The sequence below is a fragment of the Egretta garzetta genome, unplaced genomic scaffold (genome assembly GCF_000687185.1).
Source record: "Egretta garzetta isolate BGI_Z169 unplaced genomic scaffold, ASM68718v1 scaffold34, whole genome shotgun sequence".
Taxonomy (NCBI): domain Eukaryota; kingdom Metazoa; phylum Chordata; class Aves; order Pelecaniformes; family Ardeidae; genus Egretta; species Egretta garzetta.
Window position 1 is genome coordinate 4,424,670 of NW_009259586.1, and position 14,463 is coordinate 4,439,132.

General features: G+C 40.3%; 2 protein-coding genes across 3 annotated transcripts in view; both read left to right on the forward strand.

Moving 5' to 3' along the window:
- SUMO2 (small ubiquitin like modifier 2) overlaps window positions 1–6,728 on the forward strand; it is a 10,912-nt gene extending 4,184 nt beyond the window's left edge. Inside the window, exons 3-5 of the mRNA XM_035893373.1 lie at window positions 919–1,050; window positions 4,205–4,276; window positions 5,818–6,728. Of these exons, the coding sequence (XP_035749266.1) occupies window positions 919–1,050; window positions 4,205–4,276; window positions 5,818–5,880 (267 nt within the window). The 3' untranslated portion in view covers window positions 5,881–6,728. The remainder of the gene's footprint in view (window positions 1–918; window positions 1,051–4,204; window positions 4,277–5,817) is intronic.
- A 7,368-nt stretch (window positions 6,729–14,096) lies between these two features.
- The window catches only part of JPT1 (Jupiter microtubule associated homolog 1), an 11,769-nt gene continuing 11,402 nt past the window's right edge, over window positions 14,097–14,463 (forward strand). Inside the window, exon 1 of one of the 2 annotated variants that reach the window (XM_035893317.1) lies at window positions 14,097–14,385. In XM_035893317.1, coding sequence (XP_035749210.1) covers window positions 14,330–14,385 — 56 coding nt within the window. In that variant the 5' untranslated portion in view covers window positions 14,097–14,329. The remainder of the gene's footprint in view (window positions 14,386–14,463) is intronic. The other variant, XM_009637846.2, reaches the window with a different exon arrangement.

Below are 14,463 nucleotides of genomic sequence, written 5' to 3' on the forward strand. Positions count from 1 at the left end.
AAACTGAGTTTGAAGGCGCCAGAAAATGATAAAGGGCGGCGGGCCGGTGTGTGGGGCCGTGGCCTGGAGCGCGGCGTGCGGGGATCTGTCACATGGCGGGGACCCGCACCCCGGCCGGGGCCATCCGACCCCCTCGACGCTTCTCCTAAAGAAAACAAAGATGAAAGTGCTGCTGGGTACCTCAGGAGCGGGCGCTGCCTCGGATCTGGGTAGTCTTGAATCTTCTCTTTGCCTCTCCCGTGATACTCTGGATCAGAACAAGGACCAACGGAGCTGAAAGTTGGTTCTTTGCGATTTCTGCCTGTGGCTTCTAATGGAAGCGAGAGGATTGTACTGCTTATTAAGGAGGGTTTTTTCTTAAATGTTTTCTGAAGGAGAAAGCTTGGTTCTTCTCAGTTTTTGCCACCTTTTCAAATACTGCCCGTTAAAGTATCTTGAAGTTTTCTTCAGAAGTTCCTCAACTGCTAGGAAAAAGTTTGAGATACAGTAAGAAAGAGACTTGCTAGTGGTTGAGATCATAGTTATAGCATAAATAACACTATTCCTTTCATTTGGAACAGTAGTGATGCATATTATTGTGCCCTTGGTAGAAACAATTTTTTTTAATTTGTTGTAAAACATCTGGCTGTAACTCTTCATTGCTACTTTGCACATTAACCAATCTCGAGAATGACAACTAATATTAGTAGGGTTTGGGGTTTTTTTTTGTGTGTATATGTGGCTTTTTTTTTCCCCAAATAAAAAGTACTGACCTTTATTTCCTAATTCAAAGTTTCAGGTTGGTAAACAGCTATAGTATCTTTATTTCCTCCTTTTTAATGACCTGTTGCACTTTGGTAAAATGTTAACTTCTTGTTTCATACCTTTTAAAAAGTGTTGTGTTTTTGTTTTTTTTTTTTTCTTTTATTTCCTCAACAGGAAGGAGTGAAGACTGAAAACAATGACCACATTAATCTGAAGGTGGCAGGGCAAGATGGGTCTGTGGTGCAGTTTAAGATTAAGAGGCATACACCACTTAGTAAACTAATGAAAGCCTATTGTGAACGACAGGTATGGCTCTTGTATGATCATCAGGAGAATGGTGTCTGGGGGAAAGGTGATCTCCATAGAGATAGATGAAGAGAGTAAAGTCTTAAAACTATGTAAATATGCCAAATGATAAAGACTTACCAGAAATTAATTGTGTTGTGGAAATTGTATTGTTCTTAGGATCTGTTACAGAGTGGACTGACAGGGCTGTGACAGGAAACGGGTGAAGTAAAAATTGGTTGTTATCTTTGTGGAATCTGCATTATACGTGTAGGCTGTTGGGAGGCAACTGTTACTCTACTGCTCAAAAATATCAGTATGGAAAGGGTGGGTTAGGAACCTGTGGTAATAACTTAGGATGGAGAGTTGAATGATAATCAGAGGTATTTTTATAACTCTGAGTAACTTCATGCTCTGGTCATAGGCTTCAGATTTATTAGCTTACTATTATTGTATTGAGATGACAGAATGTCAGTGAGTATTTCAGGGTTTAAAGGTGTCTCATGTCTACCTTCAGAAGGAGCTTGTGCATTTAGTGATGAGTTTTGTTTTTCCTCTTGTGGCCTAGCTGTCAAATTAATCCTCTGAGGGACCAAAAAAAATGGATTTTGCTAGTATGGTGGCAACTGTAGCCAGCCTACTAGGTTGCAGGCAGCTATTGCAAGTTTTTAAAACACCTGTGTAAGAGTAGAGCTATTTAACATTTTGTTCTGAAACTTTTGATTAGGAAAATCTTGTCTCTGCTGTCCATGATTTTTTAGTGACTGACTGCCTTTAGAAAGTTCCATCTCTACATACGTGTTTGGAATTGGGGAAGGCTTTGTTTTTTTTAAACACAAATATTCTGTGATACCATCAAATACAATAAAATCAGTATAAAATATTGAGGTAACTATTTTACACTAAGAAAAAAAGCCTTGTAAGTCACATACAGAGCGGTAAAACCCCTTTGCCGCCATAGGATAGTGATATGAATAAAGACAGGGAAAATCAGCTGTTACTGACAAGTGAATATGTTCTTGTATGGGTGTTCTGGGGATGATTTCATGAATGTTTGAAGCTGTGAGCTCATTTTTCCTAGTTCTGTTATACAAATCCATGTTATATTATGCAAATCACTGTTTATTACTTTTTCCAAACATAAAGTGCAGTTATAACTTTTGGAAAGATGATTTTAGAAGTACCATTCATACTTCAGTTACTTGGAAACAAACAGAAGTAAGATTCTAAAACTTTTCACCTAAATTTCTACTCTGCTGTAAAAAAGAAAAAAAAAAAAGGGGGGGGGGGGGGGCAAAAAAAACACCCACCAAAAAACATCAACACCACCGAAACGGCAAAAAGCCCCAGATGTCAATTGGAGGGAAAAAAAAATTCTGATTTCAGTTTTAAGCTGGTAGGTATCCAAAGGATATTTCTGTGGAGATAGACTTGTCTTAAAATTTAATTTCTTAGATGCTTACTTCTCAAACTATGTTTAGAAGCATGTGTTCTGTGTGTCTCTAAAATTTTATATTTTGTGTGTGTTCCTGACTAGGAACTAGGATTCCTACCCAATCTTAAAATCCTTAAGCTGTGGTCTTTAGGTTTAATTTTGGAGAGGTGGAAGGTGCATATAGTAGGGAGTTTAGCAGCTTTAAAGAATGAAAATCCAGTATTGCATGTAGTAGACCTAAAATGGAAGTTACTAAACCTTGAATGATATGTTTAGAAGATCAAGACTTATTTGCAATTACTGTAAGCGGGGAAAAAATCATCCATGGGACATGCTTAATTTTTGTGGATACTTCCCTCACCAAGGTACAGTTTTTCAGTATCTTTTCAGCTAGCATTTATTCAGCTCATAGTTGTCAGGAACATGCAAAAAACCAACCACTTTTGGAATAGGAAACACATATTTTAAGAAACGCAATGTTGGTGAAAATGGCTCAAACCAAATGTTGCTGTGCAAAAATGTGTTGCTGCCATGACATTTAGTCACATGGTTTTCTTAAACAAGATGATGTTCTGAGTGCAAAATCATAGCCACGCTAGAGAAGGTATTTTGCTGTGAACTGTAAAGTCTTACCAAAAATTTTACTCATATTCTTTATCAAAACACTCTTCCTGACAAGTCAACTTCTCAAAAATAATTACTATGTTAAGTTGTCTTCTGTGTGTTTATATCTGCTCTTGCATGGCTAAATGAAAGCTTTTCTAATTCAGAGATGCCGGAGCAGTGCCGTGCAATGCACTAGATTTATTTCAAAACCAACTAGACTTCTTTTTAGATACTCTGTAGAGAGGCTAGAGAGAACTGGGAAGGAAGTAGACACCAAGGTCCTTGGTTCTGGTTGTATCCTCAAACTTTATTCATCTTCCTTTGCAGAACGTAGTTTACTGTAGAATACCTTTGAAAACTAACCTGGGAATTTGAAGCTTATGTTATTAGTAGAAGGGATTGTTGCTCTTTAATTATCTTTTTAAACCTGTTGGCTCAAGCGAGAATGAGAAGTAGTCTTCTGGAGATGGAAGAGGTCACCAAAATGACCATTGGGTGGTAGAAATGCTGGTCTGAAATACTGTTGAGTAGCTTCTGGAAGTTGAAGATTCTGTTAGGTTTTTTGAAAGTTCCAGCTGTGGAACAAGCATGGAAAAACTTGGTTCCACTGATTTCTTGTTAATAGGAATTCAAAGTCAAAAAGTTGCCATCGACTACTCTTTGCTGCTGCAGACTAATAGATGGTGGTTGCATTTCTAGAAAAAAATATTTTTAGAATACCTTTCTTTTGGGGAAGATCAGAAAGGAATATTGAATGCTGCTCCTTGATGTTTGTTACCTGAAGTGTTGCATCTAATTTTCAAGTGAATTATTATTAAAAAGCACTAAAAATCTTGGCCTTTGGGGTAAGACTTGTGTACTAGAAATTGCTTTATTTTAACTTACAGTCAGTGGGGGCACTGTTGCTTCTCTTAGTTGTTGGGCACAGTGAAATTTTTAATACAAAACAGATTGCAAGGATTTGTAGTGAAATGCCTTAAAGTCAGTGCAGGAGGGGAGTATGCAAGCTATATCTTGCATTATGAATGGTGGCTTTTAATGATCGTGCTGCAACTCTAGTCATGAGTTCAAGAGAAACTAGTGAGTACTTCTACATGAGACTCACTTCCCTTTGTGTTACTTCTCTTTGTCCAGGGATTGTCAATGAGGCAAATCAGATTCCGGTTCGATGGGCAGCCAATCAATGAAACAGACACACCTGCACAGGTAAACAACAGCAGCCCAACTAAAGAACTGTATTGGAAATTTGCTGCAGTTGATGCTTCTGTTTCATAGAAAATACTTGTGTAATTGTATATATTAGTGATAGAACTTGATGTTTTGTTGTAACTAGTTTAGAATTATTGGAAATTGAATCAAAGATTTCTTTAGTGTTTTGGATAATAAGTCTGTATCACTGTAGTAATAAAATAAGAAAATGAAGTACAGTATACAGATGGTGGGTCTTGTAAAACTGTCACTTTATTGAGTCACGGTAGAATTGATAAGAATTAAGTTTTTCCTGAGGCAATGGCTTTATTTTTTTACACAAGCTTGCCAGGATGTTAATCAGAGATCCTGTTGGCAAACTTGCATTTGTAATACAAAAGTAATTTTCTGTTACTTGTAATCTGAAGCTCTGTTTCAGTGATATAAAATTAATACTGTGAAGTTTGGGTTTTCTGTCTGTAACTGGTTAAAACAAAGGCCATTCCAGGTACAGAATGGTTCACTGTGACTTGAGTATTTTTCTGCACTGCTCCATGTAGCTGCGTTTAATGGGCCTTTCCAAGTGATACAGTTTTATGTGCTTTTCAGAACCACTTGTCACGAAATAAGGGACTCTTGTTTTTATAAGGTTTATAGTAGATCTGTATTTTCTGAGCAGTTTCTCCAAAGAATGTGCCTCTTATGGCCACAATCTATGCAACTTTTTAACTTGGAATATTGATAATTGAGGCAACAGGGTGCTTTTCTCTCCATCCATGTTATGCTGAAGCTAAGGATTGGTCTATTTATAGCTGCAGTAAATGCCATAGACCAGTTTGATTTCCTGGAGCAGAAATTGAGACTCTTTTAGAAATACAACTTATATCAGTTATAGCAACTCCTTCAGTTTTGGTACAGATTTTATCAGTTGGTAACATTAACATCCCAGGAATATCAACTGTAAAAATTATGGTGAAAAAAGCTAATTATGTTAATGAAGTATTGCTGTTCCTCATTGGCAGTTTGTTACGTTGTTGACCATGTAAAGTGTTTTTAATTATTTTGTGCTTGCTGATGCTTGGTTTTGCTGCCTGGTTGGTCTAGGGGCCTTAATTACAGTTTGCTTTCTTTAGTGCTGTAGCTGAAGCAATTTGCACATTTGAACAACAACAGCAAAGTGGAATTGTGGCAATGTTCTGAGGTAAACTGTGGAGGTAAATAGGAGAAAGAAGATTCAATGGCAAAGTAGGCAACAGAATTAAAATACTATGAATGCTGATTTTTTTCCATAGGAGTCATACAATGCACCCTGAAGTTACATTCTAGAATTCATTCTAGGACAACAGCTATCAACTGGCATTTTTTTTCCATGGAATTTCTTTGCTTTTGAGTTATGGTGAAGTATGTTAATGTACAAAGCGGTGATGATTGAGGGGAGTGGGGCTGGTCTGGTTAAGTTGCATAAAAAGTAAATGTGAAGATAGGAAATGTAAGAACAAACCAGGCTACAGTAGATATCTGAGAAGAGTTGAAAGCCTTTTTTCTCTTTTCTGCTATAGTTGGAAATGGAGGATGAAGATACAATTGATGTGTTCCAGCAGCAAACAGGAGGAGTTTACTAAAAAAAAAATTAAACAAACAAACAAAAAAACCCAACAAAAAACAAACACACAAAAAAGAACCGGCGACTTTCCTCTCCAGAACTGTGCTCCCACAAGCAACACATTCACAATTAGAAAAATGAGACTTGGTTCAGCCACATCCTGACTACTGCAGTATAGTTTTCTCTCTTCTCTCTCTGATTTTTTTCCTATTCCTTCTATTGTACATAAGGTAACTGGTGTATGTGCACAGACATAATGCATATTTTTTTTAACTAAATGGCCAATGGTATGTTTTGATCAACATTTAATGGAGTGGGGTGGGAAAACAAACTGGTTCTGTGAAAATGCCCCTTTCTCCGTTAGTGGCATGCTCCTTCTACTTTTATCTTTATATTCCAGTAAGTTATTTTGCTCTCACTGTTTAAAAACAAAAACCTTGCATACCTTGTTTGATTGGATAATTTCAATGTTTTTCTTTTATCATTGTAAAACCAAGGACAATTTTATAACTTTTTTGTACGTAGCTGTTACATGTAGAGCAATCTCTGTCTAAGTAGGGGTAAATGAATCTTAAAAAAAAAAAAAAAATCCTAGATAGTTTTCCCTTCAAGTAAAGCGTCTCGTTGTTTAAATAAACTTCTTGTTTAAAATAACCAGTTTTCTTAATTTTTCTGTGGAGTAATAGTACTCAGCATTTCTGTTTCTTTCTATGCAGCGCTTTATGCTTCTCAGTTCTCAGCTTTCTATGCGGTAAGTAAGCATAATCCCTCTTTTACAGTCAGAAGACTGTTGGAAAATGAAAGGCTTCCTTGAGACCTCTCAGTGAGTAGTTGAACTGGAAATAGAAGTCAGTTTTGGGGTGGGGTTTTTTTGTTTGTTTGTTTATTTGGGCAGGGAGGGGGGGCTGCTGTATGTTCTGCTAAGCCAAAAATGTTTGATAAGGCAAATTGCAAAATAGTGGACTACTTACGCCTTTGAGTTGAGCTCTTTGGTCAGTCTTTAATAGAATCATCAATGTTGTGGTTACAGTAGCTTATTTAAAACTGTACTTGAATGCTTTTTGATGTAAACATTAACTTAAAAAGAGCAAATAATTTCATTATCAGTTTACCATGGTGTCAAATGGGAGACGCTTGGAAATGTAAAGCAAAAATAAAAAATTAAGTTCTGGTTTTGGGTGTATTTAGCTATGGTGGTGGAGATTCCAAGCTCTGCTTTACCACTGTGGTGTTTCTGCTTGAAAGGGGAAGGGGCTTGAAATAACGAAGGGAGCTAGTGACAATGGTTTTTGTGGGCCTTGTCCACAAGGCTGTTGGCTTTTGAGTTTTCTCATGAGGAAATTTAGAGGTTGTGGTGAAATCCCTGGATGTTTGTGAAAGATTGCACACCTGTCTACTCAGCCAACCCAAAGCATTCTCTGATGTCTGAGGAGTGTCCTAATACTTTGTAGTCTTTGCAGTAAGTTAATGGTCTTTTAGGTGTTAACTTGTTAGCAGAGCTCGCTTTTTGTTGGTAGTTTTTGTAATAGTTAATTCAAGAGGTGATCATTACGTGCTAGGCCTGTGCCTGCTGGATCTGGAAATGCTTTAACTTTGTGGCAAGTTGATGGGTGTGAGCATTTAGCTGATGGACAGTGATATGTTTGACTTCTGTCACAATTTTAATGCATTTGATATTACATTAATTGCATCTAATGGAGATACAAGAAAAACAGCATCTGGTTTTGCAGTTGCTTTTGACTGTGTAGCTGAAGAATGTAATTTACTGTATGCCATTGGTTTAGTTCTAGAAAATTCTACTGCTAAGCAGTTTATTTCTTACTCTGGTATGTATCTTGTAGACTTCTATGGTGTAGTGCAAGGTTGGAATTCCCTCTTGTGAACAAATGTTTTCATATCCAAACTCACAGAGGCCTGGAAAAAAACTTGTTTGGAAAAAAAAAAGGGTGGGTGGGGGAATATATGTCAATACCTTTCATAGGTTAGACATGGAATACATTGCTCTTCAGCTTTAGAATCTCTGGCTTTCAACCTGGCTATGCTGCTGATAACAGTGTATGAAACTCTTTCAATTTGATGGCATGCCAAGACTTTTCCCAGGAGAAAGCTGTCTTTATCTTGTTTGGCCAAAAAACATGTTTGGACTTGCTTTAGTTTCTGAAGAATCTCCTTAAATACAGCTTTTTTTTTTTCAGCCCAACTTAAGACTGTGAAGCTCAAAACTCCCTGTTGTATCTTGCCTGCTATTTTTTCTTTCCTGAGGCAATAAAAGTCAAGTGACAGGTACTAAACAGCATGCTTTCAAAAACAATGTCTTAATTTCCTGCAGTAGTAGAGTGGTACTTCATCTGTCATGAACTTATGTGCAGGATTCTTGTAACATAATGTTCCGTTAATAAAGTGAGACCATTTAACATGAATTTCTATTAGCTTACCAAAATTCACCTGTACAAAACTGAAAAACATAGGCTTTTGTACCTTTGAATGGATGCGAGAGCTTTGGAAATACTCCTTACTTCAGCATAAATTGAAACTTCCTCTAGTATTTAGCAATAGGCTATTAAAAAAATGAAGAGGCATTGATCTCCTAAATGTCTCCGTTTCTAACTCTTTCTGCTGCTCACCTGAGCTTGCTCATATTTCTGAAATATTTCCTCTAACGGTGCTGAATGGCGTTTATGTAAGATGGTAACCGCAATCAAAAAGTGATAAAATGGTCTTTTCTTTTCTGAGGGATGTTTTTTGATTAGATAAAAATTAAGAAACTCCCAAAGATCTTAAGTGACTTGGTTCCTTAAGAGCTTCAAACATTTAACTTCCATTAATCCAGGAAATTAAGTGGACTGGCACGTTCTGACACACATTTGTGTATGCAGCGATACAGAAATACTAACCTGTTTTTTTTTTTTTTTTTTTTTTTAAAACTAATTCTTTAGAACTCTTCTCGCATGGTCTTGCAAATACTCTCCTTACAACAGAACTTGTTTCTTGTCAGTACTGCTCCTCTGCTGCTTAGAGAATTTACCTGTTGATTCCTGTTTGCTGGGGCCTAAGTGGTTTTGCTGTGACTTCATCTTCGCTAGGAAAGCTACTGCTAGGGGTGATGATTCAGAAGTGCTATGAATACAGAGGTATAAACAATTTGGATCAAATTATTTGGAGTTCCTTTAGCTGTTTGGCCTGGCTTGATTTTTAACAGTTTGCATATTAACACTGGTAGCCTAATGGACTACTGGAAGTCCCAGTATTGGAGGATAAAGGAAAACTGGGCAAAAAGGTCTTGTCACACTAAGTGGGAGGTAAGTTTTTCATGTTTATTAAACAGCTGAGATTTTTCAAGAGCCTGGGCAAATTATATTATTACCCACAAGTCTCAAATAATGTATTCTAAAGTGATTGCCGTGCAATTTAGTTAATATTCCTCTCATGGTTTTTAAATGAAAGAGAATGGAGTAAGTCATAATTGGATACGATACTCTAGCGAGTTCTTGTGGATGGTAAGACCTTGCCTTCAGCGTGTGCTAGGTCTTTAGTCCCTCAAATGGTTTCAGTTTCAGTGGTGGAATGGATACTACTAGTTATTTTAAAAGATGTAACCAAAATTGATTTGCAGGCACCTGAAGCAAGGCGTTTCTATTCATGTACAGATTGAAGGCACAGCTGGTTTTGGTAGGACCCTTTGTTAACATCTGAAAATCAGTGCCCTGGTTTATCTGCGCAATGGGGATAATACCCATTGAATAGGGGTCTTGTGAGGATCAAGTGGCCTGAGATGCTGGTTCAGAAGGGGTTCTGAGAGTGCAAGGTTGTTCTGAAATGGAATATGCTAAACTGCCAAGAGTGTAAGGAAATACTCCAAGTGGTAATGTGAGAGAGATTCTTGTACTGGCCTGTGGAGGTGTTCTCAACAAAAGAAAAAATCCCTGAAGTGGTATGAAGATAATTGCTGCTGCAGGATAACTACAATATCAAAACAGATACAGCATCTCTGCAAGGGTTACGGTCAAAGCCAGATTCTTTTCTTGCAAGAATATTCCTTTTTAGTTCCTTCACTTCATTACTTCCGAGGCAGACAATGCAATGTAAGTGCTGTCGTTGTGCCTGTTGGATACTGATTCTATTGTGACCGTTACTGCAACATTAATGAAAAGGTATAATGTGACTGGCTCAAAGAAATAATACTGTCTCTGCTTCAGCCAGTTGGAAAGAATTGAATTTCTAAGGAATAGCAATTTGTTTTCAAAGCCAAAAATGAAAAACTAGATGCTTCCTTGATCATCATCTATTAAATTGAAAGTGAATAATAAATTGAAGGATTTTTATTAGAAATCTAGATCGTGGCCACTTCTCAGTACACTTGTATCAGCTGGTGTGGTGGACTGTTGTGGAGTAATAAAAGACAATCAAAGTATTTAAATAATGTGAATTCTCTTAATTATATTGCCACTGTAATCTAACACATTTCATTCTCTGGATTGAGGTTTGTTTATTCTGGCTGTTAATCAGTTGCCAAACTGAATGTGTTCACATGGCGAATAATTTAATCTTCTAATTTATCTTGCTTTTTTGTACCTGGTGTCAGAGTGAATTGGTAGTACAACACTTCTCCCTGGCGGTTAGGATGTAGGAGTGTGAGGAGGAACATATGGAAGACTGGGTTTTGATCGCCATTTGCAGTTTTTGCTTGGCCTTCAAGATGCTTAATTAGAGGTTTTCTGGTTTCTTCACTAGTAGCATGGGACTAATGGGCTTACTCTAACATGGAGATGCTGGGATGCCCAGCTGGTATTCATGAAATTGTTTGAGTCCCTTTGAGGGGACGAGTTTTCCTCTCCTGAAGAATTTCAGCTTGTGCAGGAGGGATCAAGTAGGGTTGGTGGTGCTATGAAAGGAGTGGCTCGCTGTCAGCAGAGATGACAGCCTAGGGACATGGTTTAGTGGTGGGATGGCAGGGTTAGGGTAACGGTTGGGCTTGATGATCTTAAAAATCTTTTCCAACCTAAACAATTCTGTGGTTCTATTCCAGAAGTTGTGAGGGTCAGTGGGGTGCTGTTGAAAGGCAACAAAAGTTTATGAGCTGGCGAGGGACTGCAGTGGGAATGGGGACTGTGGGGAGAGCTGTAGGTTTTGACAATTAATTAATCCTTAGATGAGGAGGACTTCAGAGCGCCAGGCAAAGACTAAGCCTGTGGAAGGCCAAATAAATAGTAAATAGATTGTTGTTGCTTAGGAAAGGAATATTCTCTGGGGGGACATGGATGCAAAGGACACCCTTTGTGTTGAATTTTGTGCTGGTTTTGGTGGCTTAGATCCCTTCCTTTAGCATCCAGTCCATAGATCTCATTAAAGCACGTCCGATGCCCTGCAAAGGCTCTTGAAGGGTCACTTGATTAAGAAAACTTCACAGTTTAAGCAAACTTGGACAAGACAAAAGTGGAATGAAAGGAGCTCTTTGAGGACTCTTGTCAGGACGCTGACTTCCCCTTCCAGTGATACTTGCCTTTTTTTCCACTAAGGAACGATGCTTTGGAGTATGCTGCCAGGCTTGGTAACGCCGGATGCCCAGACAAGAACAGCAGCATGAATTGGCTGCCCTGCTTTTTCTGTTATTCAGAACTACATCTCTGCAGCTTTTGAGGAGTCTGGACACTGCAATTCAAGCTTCCTTGCCAAACAGTAACTTGCTGTTAGGAACTTTACCTGAAGATGTATAGAGAGGCATCAGAGCAACTTTCACAACTCTTGCAAACTATAGCATCTGCTTGTTAGGACGAACTGTTGAATCTGTAGGATACCAGTCTTACACTGAATTTCCACCATGCATCACTTCAGATGTGAATGTCTTCGGCAGCTGCAAATCCAGCTTTAACAAGGATTATTTATTAGCTTACTTTTTACCTTTGGATGTGAATGAATTGAGGGAAGAAGAGAAGCCAAGACTGAGTCAAAACTGCTTTTTTGTACGACGTGCTTGGAATGAAAGCAAGCTCATTGTGACTGCCATAAATAGACTGGTGTGAAGAAGAAACTCCTGGTCATGGGAGGGTGACCAAGCTGAGGCTTTTCTCAAACCAATGGTCTCTCTTCTTGCCTAACCCTTGCATTTGCTGGAGTCTTGTTCAGACTTCCAGATGCTTTTTGCATTCATTCCCAGTTGAATTTCAACAACAGGTGGAATGGTTTGGTGCCTGAGTTTTTGAAACAGCTGCTGAGAATGGTTCTGGTCAAATGTCATCATCTTGGGAAGGATTGTAAAGCCCAGTTTCTGTAGTCGTCTTCCTAAACCCCTTCATCTTCTTGTGGGTAAATAACCAGCAAAGCAGCTTTTATTTAAAGCCTATCCTGCAGTCAGGGCTGTCTGAGAGATGAGTGGGGTCCCTTGGAAATAGTGAAGGTTTAGAATTTTAAAGCTGCGTGTTAAAACTAGCTTTGTCAGAGGGAACAGGTTTTTCTTCATCTTGACTTTAAAAAATGGCTCTGTATGTCTCAGGGGTACAAATTTAAGAGTCAAATCCTGTGGGTTTGAATAAAAAGCATTTAGATGACAAAATACTTTTGAAAGTTCCCAAGAGAGCAGATGCTTACCTGTATGCAAGTAGGTATCATCCGACTTCTTAATGCCCAAGCCTAAGGGATAATAGAATTAAAACTGTGTCATGTTACTTAAAATTTCCCTTTAATCTATCTCTACAAAGATGTGATGTGACCGAGCATTCCCTGGGGACCTAAATAGTGGTTGGGGTTTTGTTGTTTTTTGTTGGGTTTTTTTTTTTTTAAACAAGATTTTTTTATAGATTCTGGAATAGAAAAAATAAAATACTGTGGCTCTGCTTGTGTTTCAGCAGTTCAGCTCTTTCCTGAGCTGTCTTAATAATTAAGGCTGGTGATAATTCAGACACTTGACCTCATGTTGTATATAGTGTGAAGTAGCACAAAGCAAGCTTGTGTTTTCCAGGCCCAAAAGAAGCATTTTCTAGAGAAAAAGTGGGTTTGGGGGTATTAAGGGCTGTTATTAGTGCAAACTGGGAGGGATGGATAGAGCAGATAGGAGTTTTCTTTCCTGCTTCTTCCCCCTTTATGCCAGTACTAATTAAAATAACATTTGGAGTGGGAGGTCCTGATGCATTAATTCTGGAGTAAAAGTTGTGGTGATCAAGGAAGCATCTGTGTATCTGAAAGTTTCAGGGAGTTCAGGAAGCTCCCAGTGATCAAATCAAAGGTGTGTTTGACAGATAGGTCAACAGCCAACATCTGGTGATTTAAATTACGTGCTGTATGAGTTTTGTGCTGGCACTGGGTGGAAGAGCACAAAAGCGTGCAGCCTCCTGCTTTTAAGACACAGGTGAGCAGTGCTGCTGGGCTTTGTACTCCACCCACCATAGATGTTCTGGGACTCAAACCTAATTTTAACGTAATAATCCACTGCTCCAGAATTGTCTGATATTGAAGCAGTGCTGCTGGGCTTTGTACTCCACCACCATAGATGTTCTGGGACTCAGACCTAATTTTAACATAATAATCCACTGCTCCAGAATTGTCTGATATTGCACCATCTGCTCTGCTCTGAGATGACAGCGTTGCTGCAGCAGCCCTGCCTCTCTGTGCAGGCCATTGGAGATTTCCCCATCCTCGTTGGAGTCAACCTCTAATGCCACAGCAGCCTTGTGCAGGCACCCCATGCCTTGAGGGCCTCTCTGTTGTTCATCCACGTACTTCGGTGGTGTGCCATGATGTGCTCTGAGGCAACTTCAAGGCTGGCATGGACCAGGCCACCTCCCAGCACGGTGATAAGCGTGAAGGAGCAGGAGGTCCTTGGTGGGGATGGCCAAGAGGAGTGTGAGGGATGGGTGTCACTGGCCCGATGGTACTTGAGGTGAGGTCCTTGGGGGCGGCTGTGGGGGCAGGTGGGGCACGAAGGGGTGTTTGTCGAGGAAGGGCGGTGGGTGGGGTGGTGCGGCCTCCCCCTCGCCTGGGCTCTCTTCACAGCGCAGCCTCCCCTCACGAGGGAGACGCCAGGGAGACTTTTGTCTCGCCTCAGGGGTGGTTAAGCCAATCACAGCTCAGCTGATGTGAACGACAGCCCTTCCGCCAATCATCAACAAAGGGCGCCGCCGCCCAGGTACAGCCAATCACCGCAGAGCAGACGTATTGCTTTACCAATGAGCTTTTACGGATGAGGCAAGGCGCCTCAGAATAGATGGTGAGGCGGGCCAAAGGGCAGAGTGACAGGGCGCGGTCGAATAGGAACTCGTGATCGGGTTTGAACCGTCCAATAAGACGGCCGCTAGGGGGCGGGCCTGAAGGCGCGTATAAAGCGGGCGGCCGGTGCGGGCGGCGGCTGCAGTTGTCACCGGCAGCAGGAAGGCGAGCGGGCAGTGGGCCGGTGCTGCGTTCCCGGGACCGTCGCTCCCCGCTGGCCTCTCAGCGGAGCCCTTTCCCCTTCGCCCACCTCCTCCCTCCCTGCCGCCATGACCACCACGACCACCTTTTCGGGCATGGACCCCAGTGGCAGGAACAGCTCCAGGTCCGGCGGGGACTCGGGGCCCGCTGGGACCGTTAGGGCGGTGGGGCTGAGGGCGCTCGCGGCGGGGCCGTCGCTCCC